At 36.4% G+C, this 16,121-nt stretch overlaps 1 protein-coding gene across 4 annotated transcripts in view; it reads left to right on the forward strand.

Annotated features, from left to right (window-relative positions):
* The window catches only part of LOC120530374 (M-protein, striated muscle-like), a 151,468-nt gene that overhangs the window by 52,641 nt on the left and 82,706 nt on the right, over window positions 1-16,121 (forward strand). For all 4 annotated transcript variants that reach the window (XM_039754834.1, XM_039754835.1, XM_039754836.1 and 1 more), the window contains exons 11-15: window positions 946-1,087; window positions 6,758-6,957; window positions 8,193-8,249; window positions 11,673-11,797; window positions 12,588-12,771. In XM_039754834.1, the coding sequence (XP_039610768.1) occupies window positions 946-1,087; window positions 6,758-6,957; window positions 8,193-8,249; window positions 11,673-11,797; window positions 12,588-12,771 (708 nt within the window). The remainder of the gene's footprint in view (window positions 1-945; window positions 1,088-6,757; window positions 6,958-8,192; window positions 8,250-11,672; window positions 11,798-12,587; window positions 12,772-16,121) is intronic.

Below are 16,121 nucleotides of genomic sequence, written 5' to 3' on the forward strand. Positions count from 1 at the left end.
ATACATTTAATGATCTTTTACTTTTTTATTATAAATATAAGAAGTCATAGAAATAATTATTTATTAATTATTGGCCTGGTAGCCTCTGAATGCCAATGTGCATCACTTCAAGTAAAGGGGAGATGGTCATAGCACATAACATATCATAGGAGTGTTTTAGGAAGTCATCAGGGAAGTGTCTTTAACTATTAGACCTTTAGCTTTCCAAAATTAGAAGTAGCTGAATATTGTCAAATAATAATAAAGCAGAATAAGCAATGAAAATTCAGGTTAAATGAGTATTTGAATGATTTCTGAGATGAAACTATGTCTCTTTACTTATTCCTTTGAAATCACTAGTCTCTGGATGCAAGTGATCTTTAACTATGCTAATATTTATCCTAATAATTTGATAAAGTTACCTAAACGCTGTAATAACATTTTTGGAAGTAGGGATGAGATTGTGTGAGGCCATTAAGAGAGCCATGTATTTCACACACTTTTTTACAAGGTGTATTTCTTTAAGAGGCACTTTTGCTATCGAGTTCCATTTAGATATGACATGATGCTAATTCCGTCCATGCAACCAAAGGCAATTTATGTGTGTAACATTAACCTTAAGATTCTTGGCTGGGCAAGCACACTCAATGTCTAGTCAGCAGAACTCAGCTTTGCTACACAGCTAAAAGAGCCATTGACTTTTGTAGAAGGAAGAGATTTTAATAGTAAATCAATAGTATATAGTAAATTAATAGTAAACAAGTAAAAGTTTAATATTGGAAATAGCAGAATGCTTCTTTAGCTGAGCATATATTTCTCTTTCATTTTGTTTATTCCTATATTGTGTCTCAGTTTCACAGATGAAACTGATCTCATAAAAGACATGTGAAAGATTTGGCCTTATGTAATGTACATTTGCAGCATAATTTATCCTTGTCAGAATCTAATATGATGTCATTTTTTCAGATGCTGATGCAGAAATTGCCGGTGCTCCAGGTGCTCCATTGGATGTTAGCTGTTTAGATGCCAACAAGGATTATGTTATTGTCACTTGGAAACAACCTGCTGTAGATGGTGGCAGCCCCATCCTAGGTTACTTTATTGACAGGTTATACATTTTTATTTGCTATCATTTTCACCATCATTCTCATTCTGATCATGCTGCTAAACTTGTTTTATTTATATTGCCTCTCAAGCTTGTCTCCTAATATTTACTGTTCATAGTGCTGTAACAGTGCTGACTCTTGCATCAGCCAGGGTTGATATCTGCATTGCGTTGTGTCATCAGCAGTATAAGCTGGCATTTCTTTATTTAAATGAGCCGCTTCAGCAGCAGACACAGGGGAGCCTGTAAAAAGGTCGAAACTGCCACAGTTACACAATCTCCATTCTTGTGTGGGAAAAGAGAGCTCCTTCTAAGTATAGTGTACTACCTCAAACTGCAATGAAATAAGCAAAACTATATTGGGCCACGGTAAATATTTTTATTATGTACAGTAATCCCTCGCTATATCACGCTTCGACTTTCGCGGCTTCACTCTATCGCGGATTTTAAATGTAAGCACATCTAAATATATATCACAGATTTTTCGCTGGTTCGCTGCTTTCTGGACAATGGGTCTTTAATTTAGGTTACATGCTTCCTCAGTTTGATTGCCCAGTTGATTTCATACAAGGGACACTATTGGCGGATGGCTTAGAAGCTACCCAATCAGAGCATGTATTACATATTAACTAAAACTCCTCAATGCTATAAGATATGCTTCCCGCGCGGTGCTTGTTTGCTTCTCTCTATCTTTCTCGCTCTCTCTGCCTGACGGAGGGGGTGTGAGCAGAGGGGCTGTTTGCACAGAGGACACGGACGCTCCTCTACAAAATGCCGCTTTATCGCAGTGCTTCTGTATACTTAAAAGCACGTATTGATTTTTTGATTGTTTGCTTTTCTTAGCGAGCGCTCTCTCTGACATTCTCTGCTCCTGACGGTGCTCTTTTGAAGAGAAGATATGTTTGCATTCTTTTAATTGTGAGAAAGAACTGTCAAATGTCTTGTAATGGAGCCCAGTTTAAACGTTTGACTAAAGGGTGTTATTTCATGTCTAGAGGGCTCTAATAATGTTAACAGGGTGGGAGAGTTTATAAGGGCTTAAAATATATAAAAATAACCATACAAACATATGGTTTCTACTTCGCGGATTTTCACCTATCGTGGGGGGGTCTGGAACGCAACCCCCGCGATCGAGGAGGGATTACTGTACAAGTTAGTGTTTCAAAGTGGCTCTTGAAGATTAAACACATCTCTGACATTAGAATAGTAAGCAGGGAATGCTTTTATAGGCACAAAATAAAATTGAGATATCACTCTTATTTTACATAATGGCAGGGTTGTCAATATTTAACTGTAGAAGAGCAGGAATCATGATTTGCCTGGAGATAATTGATAAAAAAAAGTTATTGATCTTATCAGGAGTCATATGTTTATCTTCTTAACAAGCTGTCCTGCAGCTGGTATATTACAATTAAAACTAAAATCCAGACTTTAAAATACTGGCTGTAGGAATCTGTCCATATTATCTGCCTAGGGAAAAAAAATTACATTGTCCTAATTAATGTTAATACTTGTTCTTCTGCAAATGGGGAGTGAGCAACAGACATGATTCACTCTGTTACAAACACTCTAATGAGGAACAATTTTAACCCTGTATTTACAATATGTGGTGATTTCAACTATATGACATTAGAAGGAACAATGACTAACAACTTATCAGTATGTGTCATGTTTCTCTCATAGACTTTAAACACTGGACTTGCTTTATTCAAATAAGAATTTCTATATATGTAAAGCTGTGCCACCATTGGGCAGATCTGACTACAGTCTCTTCCATTTTCCTCCCAGCTACAAGCCTGTTAAAAAAGGGCAACCTGTTGTCATCAGGATGGTGAGGAAAGAGAGCCTGCTGGCTTAAATGATTGAATGAGTGTTTCTAAAGGACAGACAGGAAAATGATGTGCGAGTAACATATGAGCATTAGCTGAGGGACTCAGTCACTGCATCACATACAATTAACGTCTGAGTGGACACTATTCTATCATCAAAAACAGTACATAGCTTTCCGAACAACAAGCCCCAGATTACTAAGGAGATAAAAACCCTCTTGAATGATAAGAAGAGTGCTTTCAGATCAAGTAATAAGGAGGCTCTGGAGGGCACAAAGCAGATGTGTCAAACTAAAGGCCCACAGGACTAATCTGGCACTTGGACCTTTTTAATTCAACCCTGCACATCAATATTCTACACATATTACAGAGAGCCCTCCGTTTTCTCAAAAACTCACTTTAACATGTGTTTCATATATAGATTGTATCCATATACAATTTAGATGGATTACATGTCACATTTCTGCTGACTTGATTGCTGTATGTGGATAGAAAACACATTTGCATTTCCAGTCATGCTAAATGTGATTGCTATCCTCTTCTGTCTCTGAATGTGGTCTGTGTGAGCCATCACCATTGCATTTACACAACAACAACAACAACAATTTATTTCTTGTATAGTCCAAAATCACACAAGGAATGCTCCAGTGGGCTGTAAAGGGCCCTGTTGTTTGGCAGCCCCCAGCCTTGGCTTTCGAAGAAGACAAGAAAAAAAAAAAACATGGAAGGAATCTTGGGAAGGGCAATTCAGAGAGAGACCCCATTCCAAGTGTGTCGTGCAATAGGTGTTAAAAATGGGGTAAGTACAACACACAAAACAGAACACAAGTACAGTAGTTCTCTTCACAGAACTGGGTGGCTAGTTTATCGCTGCCATCTCAGAAATAATACAGTAGTAAAAAAAATAGAGGTAGAATAGTACAAACTATTTTGTTCTACCTCCCTAAGTGCAGGTGCAGTGTGCAGCGACAACTCTCGAACCTACTCACTAAATGCAGAACTATCACATATAAGGATATAGATTTGTTAAAATAAATCAAAATATATATGCCTGTTTTGTTAATGTGCTCAATTGTCATTTGACTGGTATGCATGTTAATGCAGGTGTAAATGGGTGTACTTTGCTTTAGCCTGCGTTCAGACTGCCACTTTTACTCGACTTTAAGTTCTGACCAGTACATCTAAAACAAGCCCTTTTACGCATGGTCTTCCAAATCCCAGGATGCAATGTACTTCACAGAGCCGCTCTTTATGATGAATAAATGCCCTTGTTTCATCATTTTCTTCAGCTGCAGGGTTGTACTTTTGTTTTTGTACCATTTCTCTTTTAGCAAGTTTGTTTCTTAATCTTATTTCCATTCTAATGTTGGCACTGTTCAGATTTTGAATGCATACATATATTTTTCATTTTGTGTCTTCCTTTATTTTGCAAGCAAAGCGCATGGCAATTATAAACAGATCTAGAAGGATCGTTTAAGTAGACAAGGAACAAAAATACTCCAAGGCTAGATTTCTGCCTAGTCAGTGAAACGGTTAGCAAATACTTTAAAAATGTTTGCAATTTCTTAAATATACATATTAAGGCCATCAAAAGTTAGCATTTTAACACAATTGATTAATTTTCAAAGGTATAACTCACTATTTTTCCTTGATTGTGCTAATCAACACCTCTTGCTATCTAAGCCAATTGTTTTCATGCTGAGGGGCTGCTGCTGGGGCCTTGGAAAGGTTGACATTATTAAAAATATCAAATCCGATTTTAAAGATTTATTTTAAATTGCCTAGTTTTTAAATAAACATATAGGTAACTAAAAATATTTTTTTATTGTTATGTAAAGGTATTTGTATTTCAATATAGCTATATACGAGAGCAGCACAGTACACAAACAACTGTCAAGTGGTATGCGAGGGATCAGAGAAAACAAATTACAAAAAGCACACATGGCATAACATTCACGTGCATTCGAGGGTTGTGCAGGGATTATAGCTCTCAATGGACTGAGTTCAGTAGGTAGGTTCTAGAACCTTCTCAATCAGATTTAGGGTTGTTGGAGCCAGAGGCTATCCCACCGGGACTGAGCAAAAGGCTGAAAACAGGCCTGAGAAGGACTCTAATCTATCACAGGCACCATTCTTATTCACACGTGCAAATAAACAAACACACATACACACACTCACCCATATTCATATACAGTGACAATTTGCAAGTGCCTATTAACATAACCTAAATAAATAAACAAATTATAGGGCAAGCAGATTATCAAAGTCCCAAGATGGGACGCCTGTGTAGCATGTACACTACTGGTCAAAAGTTTTCCTAGTTTTTCTTCAAATTTAATCAATTGAAATGCAACAAATGACCTAAAATGGTGAAAAGGTAAGCAGTAAACTGTCAGAGGTTTAAATGTAAAGTTCAATCAATCAATCAACATTTATTTATATAGCACATATTCATACAAAAAATGTAGCTCAAAGTGCTTTACAAAATGAATAGAGAAATAGAAGACACAATAAAAGATAAACATAAGTCAACATTAATTAACATAGAATAAGAGTAAGGTCCGATGGCCAGGGTGGACAGAAAAACAAAAAAACTCCAAAGGCTGGAGAAAAAATAAAATCTGTAGGGGTTCCAGACCAAGAGACCGCCCAGTCCCCTCTGGGCATTCTACCTAACATAAATCAAACAGTCCTCTTTGTATTTAGCGTTTTCATGGAAGGACCTAAGTTTAGGTTAGCAAAAACTGAAAAAAAGGAAACTTCAGAATATTAAGCCTTCTTCTGGGAACAAATAATAGGTTACAGCCTACAGATGTTCTGAACAATTAAAGTAAACTAAGCCTTGCAAGTTGAAGCAAACAATTTGTACAGGTGTCACAACTTCTGTTGATTACTAAAAAACCAACTGTCTGTTTTAAAGCAGAGCTGGAACCGACTCTGATCCACAATCCACACCAAAAGTGATTGATTTCTGTGCAAGAGCAGGCTGCGCAGTGTCTGTCTATCTCTATCTCTCTCTCTTTCATTCAGGTCTGGTCAGCCAATGTTTGCACTGACCTTCATAAGCGTATGAGTGAACAGGCTAAAGAAGGCTGGAATATGTGGTTATTATATATGGGTGCACTGACTTAGAGCCTTGCTGCCTTAAAGTATGATTTACAGTGATTCAATACTAGTTTTTTAACAGGCACCTTTTAAATAAATTAAGCCAAAACTTTGTTAAAGTGATATCTCTGAGGTAATGAAATCAGCTATATCTCTGAGGTAATGAAATCAGCTCCTACTGTAAGATAAAACAACCCAATCTGTCTAACTTGTTTCACTGTCCATTTTCCTGAAGTTAAGGATATAAATTTACCAAGCCATAAGATAATCCCACATAAATGCAAACATGACTTATCTGCACCAAGTTGCTCTAATCTTAATAAAAGTTACATGCAAATTTGATCTCATATAGTGGAACAACATCTCATTGTTTAGTTTCTATTAATAAAGTTACTGCAAAATTGGGACATTATTGTTTCTGCACTCCAGCTGCAGTCAATGGGTATGGGTTGGAAAACACTTGTAAAATACGTAGCATCTTGTGTCAATTTAACTACCTCCCTCCTTTAGAAAAGGTAACAGTCCATTTCAACAAATACAGGTATGTCCACCATTGTTGATGATATTGGTCCAAGTAAGAGTTTATTCCCACAACAGGGGAAAAGACCAGACATTCCTCATGACACTGTCTATCTGGCTTCTCTCAAGTGATTATCATTTCTTCTTCTGTGCTGTTATGATTAATTGCCACTTGCATTCTTAACAATGTATGTAAAATAATCTCTGCATGTTTTTGTAGGTGTGAGGTGGGTACTACACACTGGAGCCAATGCAATGACACACCTGTTAAGTTTGCTCGCTTCCCTGTCACTGGTCTGATTGAAGGACGCTCTTATGTTTTCCGAGTCCGAGCTGTAAATAAAGTTGGCATGAGCAGACCATCAAGAGTATCCAGTCCCATTGCTGCATTGGATCCTGCTGACAGAGCAAGAATGAAAGGTGGACACAGTTATTTTCCCATCTGCTGATGGTACTCATTATTTGACAAGATACAAATAGCAGGAATTCTATGTTGCACATACTATAGATGTAGTTTTCAAGGAAAATGCAGAAACCTTTTCAGCTGAACCATTAGGGAAATATTAACATTGTTTCTACAAAGTCCAATATGTAGTAGGGCACAGGTTGTTCTTTGAATTAATCATCCAAGTATATTGAAGAGATAATAAGACAAATATTTAAAGGAATACTACACCCTAAAATAATGTTACTTACCCTATGTGATTTGTAATGATAGCAGAGAAAAAAATGAATATCATGTTTTCATGAAGAATGGAGATAACAACCTGCATCTCTCCCCAAATCACTGATTAAAAATCCTATCTTTAATTTAAAAAGTGGAATTCTGTGTGAACAACTTTCATTTTCCATAGGTATTTGTTTAACAATAGTTTATTTAACAAGCTTTGTTAGCTATGTATTTATTTAAATATTTATTTAACAATAGTTTACCAATAAATGCAATTATTTTGCACATTGTCAGCATAAGATTAGATGATTTGATATGTGGATTATGCGATACATGTGATGTGACATTTTATCCATGGACCTTTTTGATACTGACAAGATATAAGATTGCTCTAACATGCCTTGCACTGTATCCACTTGCTGGTTTAGGTGTAATTATGCTGTAGGTTACATCGCTACTGCCATCTACATTCTTATCTACTCTTCAATATAATCTATATGTCTGTACAATTCTGTTTTGCACTATGTACATTAGGCCATTCTTCTCCTGCTCGTATGTACTGTTTTTTTTTATATATACATCATCATCTTATTGTGCTATTGCCTGTATATACAGTATGTAAAGAAGCATTTTTTCTCAAATGTAATAACTCTGCACCAAGGTTGGATATTGATCGCTTTCTGCTGTCAGTCTTTTACTCAAATTTACTCAAGTAACTAGTTTCTTCTTATAACAATTTTCGGTGGTATTTTCGGAGTAGATGTTTTGTGGACTCATTATAAACTTCTTCTTAATATGATATAGGACTGGAATCAATTGTCTTTAAAATGAAATCAAATAATTGTTATAGGCCTGTTAAAGTTTACCATTAAATTACACTGAAACAGAAAAACTAACACTGTTAGATCAATAGATGGCCAATGTGTTCTTATTTCACAATTTATATGAGAAGGGCTGATTTTAATTTCTTTTTTTGTATGATTAGGTTATGCATCAGCTCCCTGGACTGGACAAATTATTGTAACTGAGGAGGAGCCCACAGGTTTGTTTTATAAAAACAATTTTTGTTGTATAGATTTACTTTAATGTAAAGAATATGTTTGCTTACAATCACTTACAGCAAACTCAAATGATAATTCTCCATTCATGGCACACTGCATTACACTAAAAAACTGAATTAATGCTTAACTGTATGAATCAGGACAAAACATCTGAGGGGGTCTGGAAAGATGTTTAACTATGAATGATGCTATGAATACACTGTATATATATGACATATCTAAAATTAGACCATAATAATGTCATTTTATAACCCACTTAATCCAGCAGTTCTCAAAGTAACAAAAAAGGGGGCGTGAAGATGTGAAAAAAAGAAAACAAGAATCGAAAATATGAAAAATACATCTATCGAAACCGAAACAAATGAACTTGAACTACATTCTTATACTAGAAAAATAAATATAGAGTTAGATAAATGTTGATAAAAGTTAAGTAGGTATAATAAAACTATAAATATAGGAATAAACTTTATAGGGTTTCAAAAAAACGTTAGGGGGGCACAATTAAAATTGTTATGAAAACTCGCGTCGCAAATACTTAAAGGTTGAGAAATGCTGACTTAATCTGCTCCAGGGTTGCAGCAAGTGCTGGAGACTATCCCAGCTAGCACAGGGTGCAAGGCAGGAACAAACCCTGTACACAACTCCAGTCCATTGCAGGGTGAACACATACACACACACACACACACACACAAACCAACCACAAACTAGGGCCAATTTAGCATCGCCAATCTACCTAACCTGCACGTCTTTGGACAGTGGAAGGAAACTGGAGCACTCTGATGAAACCCATGCAGGCATGGGGAGAACATGTAAACTCCACGCAGGGATGACACAGAAAGTTAACCCTGTTGTCCTTACTGCGAAGCTGCAGCTCTACCACTGCGCCACAATGCTGCCAACATAATAATAAGTTCTAAGTAATAATATATCTTGATTAGTTCATCAGTTTTAGGTTCATGAAATGGCATTGATATATAGTTATATGTGCAGGAAGAATAACTGCCACAAAATATAAAAGAGTGCTGCACTATACCCATTTCAAACACAATTATATACCATGGTTTGACACAAGTTAAGAGGGAACAGCCACTCAGATAAAGTCCCCTTTAACTCCTAGGGTCTACAAGCAACATATTGTAAGGGTCATCAAGGGTGACAGTTGTGTCTTCGATGCCATGCATTGCAATGCACCATTTTAAGCTTTTGGCATTGACTGTTTTCAGCGGCCGCACACAGAATACATAGTATGTAAACCTGAGGGTCATTTGTCATTAGGCCGGATATTTAAAGCTGACAATGACAGCCTGATATAAGAGTTTCCTTTCACGTCCTCATGTTTCAAGCATATCTATCTACATGTATGGTTGTCTGTGCTTTTCATTCATTTTGAGTCTTTTATTTATTTACTCATCTAGGCTTTGTCCTTGCTCTTTAATTCTGTGGATGTTTGCTTGTGCTGGTTTTGACGCCCCACCTCTTTTGAACTATAGTTTTGTCTGTATTTTTTAATAATATACAGGTACACTCTTATTTGATTATCAGTCTTCTCCTGTGTGATGGTGACTCCACCTCTTACAGGGCTGACTGTATCTGATTCCTGATCCTCTTTATATAATGCTGTACGTATCTTTTGCTTTGCTTAGTGTCCAGTTGCAAGTCTTGGCACTGGTAAAGTAACCAGAAACCCAATTGAGGGTGAAATGTAAGTGATAAAGAAGAAATCCCTAATAACTGGCATTGAGATAGCACTTATTGCTGCCTTGGAAATGTCACCCTGTTGGTAGGGAGCAACATTACTGTCAAATTACAAGACAGGCAACATAAGCAACAATCTCATGTGCAGAAATCTTTGAATTTTGTAATCTAATAATGAGAAAATGATGAGTTAGAACATTTAGAATGCAGTGGCATATTGTAGCCTTAAACGTTACTCCCGGTGTTGTAAACAGATTCCCTGTGCTAGAGCTGAACAACTAGGAAAGAAATGCAAGTCGTCTTACTTGAGGGAGGCAAGGTGTCCAGAGCTGAAGAGAACTATGGATTGTGGGATGGAGAAACCCACCACTACATATGTTTGGGTAGATCATATAGGATGGGATGCAGTAGGTGTAGGAAAAGTCTAGGGTTAGTTTGTTTTTTTGTTTATTGTGTTGTTTTAATTATGTGGTTTTATAAATTACATTACAAGAAGTAAGACACAAATCATTCTTGGATACAATCAGCACAATACACAACTGATTAAGATTTCATATCAATCTCAGTATCCATTACCAACGCAACTAAGAGAGCTATGTTATTAATGCATGCAATATGAAGTAGTCCTTCATAGATATTTAAACTTTAAAAAGGTTAACAGATACCCAGTTTGTTTGTTTTGCTGTTTTTAACTTCCTCCTTGATATTTAATACAGTAATTAAAGTTAGAAGTGTGGGTCTGAAGTGAGCAAAATTCACTGTCTTTGAACTAATCAACTGAATTTGAAAATGTTATTTCTTTTTAAATTAAGAACAGAACTAAGGTGTAATTTAAAAATCTGCAGACCTTATCATTTAATGTCATACCAGGTCCAAACTGGAGCAAATCTGTAGCTTTACAAGTATTACCAGATATTCATCTCTGGAAACACTTCTTCCTTTTTTGCAATGCATTAGAATATCAGCAAGAAAAAGAAAGGAAGCAGATGTCAATTAACTATCACAATTCACAAGTAAAATATCTAATAATTCATCTTCAACCCACCGGGGGGTTTGTTTTTCAATCCTTTCCCTCACACTTTCTCTTCACAGCCCACCATTGAAAAGTCACAGTTCACCACACTTTCTGGCTCTCAGTCCCACTTCATTGTTTTTGCAGGAAAAGTTGCATATAAATAATTTAAAGTCAATCTCACTGAAAAATGGCTAACTTTCCTGGGAAGAACAGCAATGGGCACTTTCTTCAGTGTTACCTCTTTCCAGGCATAGCCTCTTCAACCCCTTCCCTCTAATTGTATTGTAATTGTAAGTTTGAGTCTTGTACGCATTTTGAGAAAAACAAAAGACCATGGTACCTTTTCAAAGACTTACGGAAAGTTTGAAATCATAGCGACATTTTTAAATATTCCTGTAGTTTTGGATTATATGTCTGTTATATATAAAACTGTTATTTTACTCGATGAAATCTTTGTTGTAAAGTACACTATATGTTTTTTATTACAAATTTAGTGTGTAGCCAAAAAGAAGAAATTTGGGTACACTACTGGCTTTAATACAGTAGCATAATAAATTATAAGAACACATTGTGTATCAGATATTGGCTGGAAAAAAATAGAAGAAATCTGAGGATAATCTGATAAATATACAGCATGTTTAAGCAACTATTTTCAAACTGTTCACATTACTGTATACCCCTTCTTTCCAAACAGAGGGAGTAGTGCCCGGCAAGCCTTGTGAACTGAGTATTATTGAAGCCACTAAAAACTATGTTGTCCTTAGCTGGAAGCCTCCAGGTCAGAGGGGCCATGAAGGCATCATGTACTATGTGGAAAAGGTAATGTTTCTAATAGTCCTGTGGAAATCCCAAAAGAAAGCAAATCATGTTCCCTTTTTAATATAAAAATCAAGAATGATGTTGTGGTCAAAATCTTTATATTACACTGCTGCTGTTTTCATTTTTGTTATTTTTTTCTACTTTGTTGAAAATAACTGCTTAATAGATTAGCTTTGTTGTAAGTAAAAATACAATATATACATTATGAAAATTTTCATTTTTAAAAAACACTGAAAAACTACACTTACCTTAAAATTTCAGATATATTAATCTTGTGAGCTTTAATACATTCTTTTTCTTACAACTGCTGTTGGATGCTTTAGTGCTGTTAAAGGAAGAACATTTGGCCATTAAAATTGTATTGTTTGAATTTTATCCAAACTTTTGTGAACCAGCCTTTACATGATAAAGAGAAGGAAATAAAGGAACTTGTCATGTGGGTGAATAATCTCTAAATTTGGGATGTATATGCAAGTAAGAATTTCAATGTACTCTGTACACCTTACAATACTATTACTACTAGTGATAGTACTACTGAACCTTTTTTACCACATTTGTGCTTCTGTCCCTGGAAAAACTCCAGACTTAAATAACTGATGGCATAGCTTCATGCTGTTTTTAATTTGTAAGATGTTATAAATTATGAGCTACTGCAAAACTGATAAAAGCTGACAAGATACACAGATATGTTTTGTAATAATTGAATACAATCATTAATAGCAATAAAAATAAAATGAGTCTTTGATTATTTTTTACCTCTGCCATCTGACCCTCACCACTTTCTCTGTAGTGTGTTTCAGGCACAGATAACTGGCAGAGGGTGAACACAGAAATCCCTGTGAAGTCACCCCGTTTTGCACTTTTTGACTTGGCGGAAGGGAAGTCCTACTGCTTCCGTGTCCGGTGCTGCAACTCTGCAGGAGTGGGAGAGCCTTCTGAAGCAACTCAGTCTATTGTGGTGGGAGATATGCTGGGTAAGGACGTGTGGAGGAAGAAAAACATGCTATCAAGTTTTTTAGTAAATCGTTCAATAAGCATCTTAGAAATATTTCTATGTTAAGGCTCAAAAGAACACTACTTTGAGAGCATGTAAGTTTTTATTTGCTATCATTTCTCATACTGTCACTATGCACTACACACATAACTGGGATTATTGACTGTAGTACTTGCATAGATTATAAATGTATCAAGTCTTCCTCTAAAGTTTATATGAATATTAGATATTCTTTCTTTTCCAAATAAGCCACTGATATTATATTATATTATATTATATTATATTATATTATATTATATTATATTATATTATATTATAGGGCGGCACGATGGTGCAGTGGTAGCGCTACTGCCTCACAGTTAGGAAACCCGGACTTGCTTCCCGGGTCCTCCCTGCGTGGAGTTTGCATGTTCTCTCCGTGTCTGCGTGAGTTTCCTCTGGGTGCTCTGGTTTCCTCCAACAGTCCACAGTGTGTGTGTGTGTGTGTGTGCCCTGTCAATCCAACACAGGGCACAAGGCAGGAAAAAAACCCCGGGCAGGGCGTGTGCACACACACACACACACACACATACCAAGCACAATTTAGAATCGCCAATGCACCTAACCTGCATGTCTTTGGACTGTGGAAGGAACCCCACACAGACACAGGGAGAACATGCAAACTCCATGCAAGGAGGACCTGTGAAGCGAACCCAGGTCTCCTAACTGCGAGGCAGCAGCGCTACCCACTGCGCCCCGTGCCACTGCGCCACTGTGCCACCCTTAGATTATTATCCATCCATCCATCCATCCATCCATCAATCATCCAACCCGCTATATCCTAACTATAGGGTCACGGGGGTCTGCTGGACCCAATCTCAGCCGACACAGGGTTCAAGGCAGGAAACAAACTCCGGGCAGGGCACCAGCCCACCACAGCTTAACTTACTATGAAATATTAATTATATAATTATTTGATTATTATTATTTGATGAAATGGCCTAATTTTAGCTGTTTTGTTGCCATATGTCAAAAAGACAACATAATTATTTGTTTACAATTGCTGAGTAAAGCAAACAAACATACATATGCTGTATATTTTATATATATATATATATATAGTCATGCATACATATAAATCATATAGCAACTTGTAATTCTTCCACAACATACAAACACTGCAGTATAAACGATTCAGCATAGTAATTAGTAAAGTCTACATAATACAGCAGTCCTTTAATATTCACTTTGATGTTGTTATTCTCTGCTATCTATACAGTAAATATGTTCTTCTTCTCATTGATAACTATATGTTTTTTGAATTGTAGAGCTTAGCATGGTAATAAAAACTTAGTTCATTCCTTATTTATTTATTTATTAATTTTATTACAATCAATACATAGCAATCAAGTTTTTACAAAAAAAAAGAATTATGCTAAGAACAGATCGATCCCCACCCTTGAGAGAGAGAGCAAGCCAAACGGTGTAAAATTTAAGGCTTTTAAAAATACCTAAATCAACAAATTCTCTGTGCTTTATAAAATCATTTCAAAATATTACTGATTAGATCCTGCCATGTTTTGAAAAAGTCTGCACAGATCCTCTAACTGAGTATTTGATTTTTCCAATTTTAAATAATATAACACATCAGTTTCCCACTGACTTAAAAGAGGAGAGTTTGGGTTCTTCCAGTTTATCAGAATAAGTCTGCGTGCCAACAGTGTAGTGAATGCAATCACAGTTTGTTTGTCTTTCTCCACTTTAAGACCCTCTGGAAGAACCCCAAACACAGCTGTTAATGGGTTAGGAGGGATTGTGAGTCCAAGACTGTCTGAGAGGTAATTAAAAATTTTTGTCCAGAATAATGTTAATTTGGAGCAGGCCCAGAACATGTGACCTAGTGAGGCTGGGGCTTGGTTGCAACGTTCGCAGGTTGGATCATGCCCTGGAAACATTTTGGAGAGTTTTAGTCGAGACAGATGTGCTCGATATATAATTTTGAGTTGTATAATTGTATGCTTTGCGCATATGGAGCTTGAGTGAATTCTCTGCATTGCTACTTTCCACTCCTTTTCTGATATATTAATTGAGAGGTCATTTTCCCAGTGTCCTCTTGGATCTTTGAAAGGAAGGGATTGTAAAAGGATTTTATATATTGTAGAGATGGAGTCTAACTCCTTGAAATTGAGCAATAATTTTTCCAGCGTGGATGAGGGTGCAAGATGAGGAAAATCTGGAAGGTTCTGTTTAACAAAGTTCCTGATTTGAAGATAGTGAAAGAAATTTGTAGCTGGAATGTTAAATTTGGAATGTAATTGTTCATAGGATGCAAAGACGTTGTCTATATAAAGATCTCTAAGCAAGTTAATTCCAAATTTTTCCAGATATTAAAACTGCATATGTTTGTGAGGGTTGAAAGAGGTGGTTCTTTTGCAGGGTGCCACAGAAAGAAGCTTCTCCGTCTTAAAATGCTTTCTACATTGGTTCCAGATTCTAAGTGAGTGGAGCACAATTGGGTTATTAGTGTATTGCCGATAACGTGTGTTTATTGGAGCACAAAGCAAGGAATACAAAGAAGTACTGCAGGATTTTACTTCTATTGCGGTCCATGCCTGTGTATGTTCTTCTATTTGTGTCCAGGTTCTTATCGACTGTATATTTGCCGCCCAGTAATAAAACTGGAAGTTAGGTAGAGCCATGCCGCCTTCTGCCTTTTGTCTTTGTAGGGTCGCTCTTTTGATGCGTGGATGTTTAGAATTCCAAATAAATGAGGTTATTGTTGAATCTAATTGCTTAAAGAACGATTTATTAATGTATATTGGTATGTTTTGAAATAAAAAGGAGCTTAGGAAGAATATTCATCTTAACAGTGTTAATTCTTCCAGCTAGTGTGAGATGAAGGGTTGACCATCTATGCAAGTCTTGTTTAATTTTTTCCATACAGACGACGAAATTTTGTTGATAAAGAGCTTTATGTTTACTTGTGATGTTTACCCCGAGGTATTTAAACTGTTCTGCAATGATAAAAGGAAGGGTGTCTAATCTAATATTATATGCTTGCGAATTCACGGAAAGAGTACACTTTTATTCAGATTAATTCTGAGACCAGAGAGCTTTTGAAATTCTGTGAGTGCTGCTAAGACTGCAGGCACAGAATTTTCTGGATCCGATATATACAGTACCATGTCATCTGCATATAATGAGATTTTCTGTTCCAGTCCTTCTCTGCTAATCCCCTTTATCTGATCAGTATTTCGACAATGTATTGCCAGTGGTTCAATGGCAATTGCAAACAGCAGTGGTGACAAAGGGCATCCTTGTCTTGTGCCACGTTCTAGTTTAAAGTAGTCT

The sequence above is a fragment of the Polypterus senegalus genome, chromosome 5 (genome assembly GCF_016835505.1).
Source record: "Polypterus senegalus isolate Bchr_013 chromosome 5, ASM1683550v1, whole genome shotgun sequence".
NCBI lineage: Eukaryota > Metazoa > Chordata > Cladistia > Polypteriformes > Polypteridae > Polypterus > Polypterus senegalus.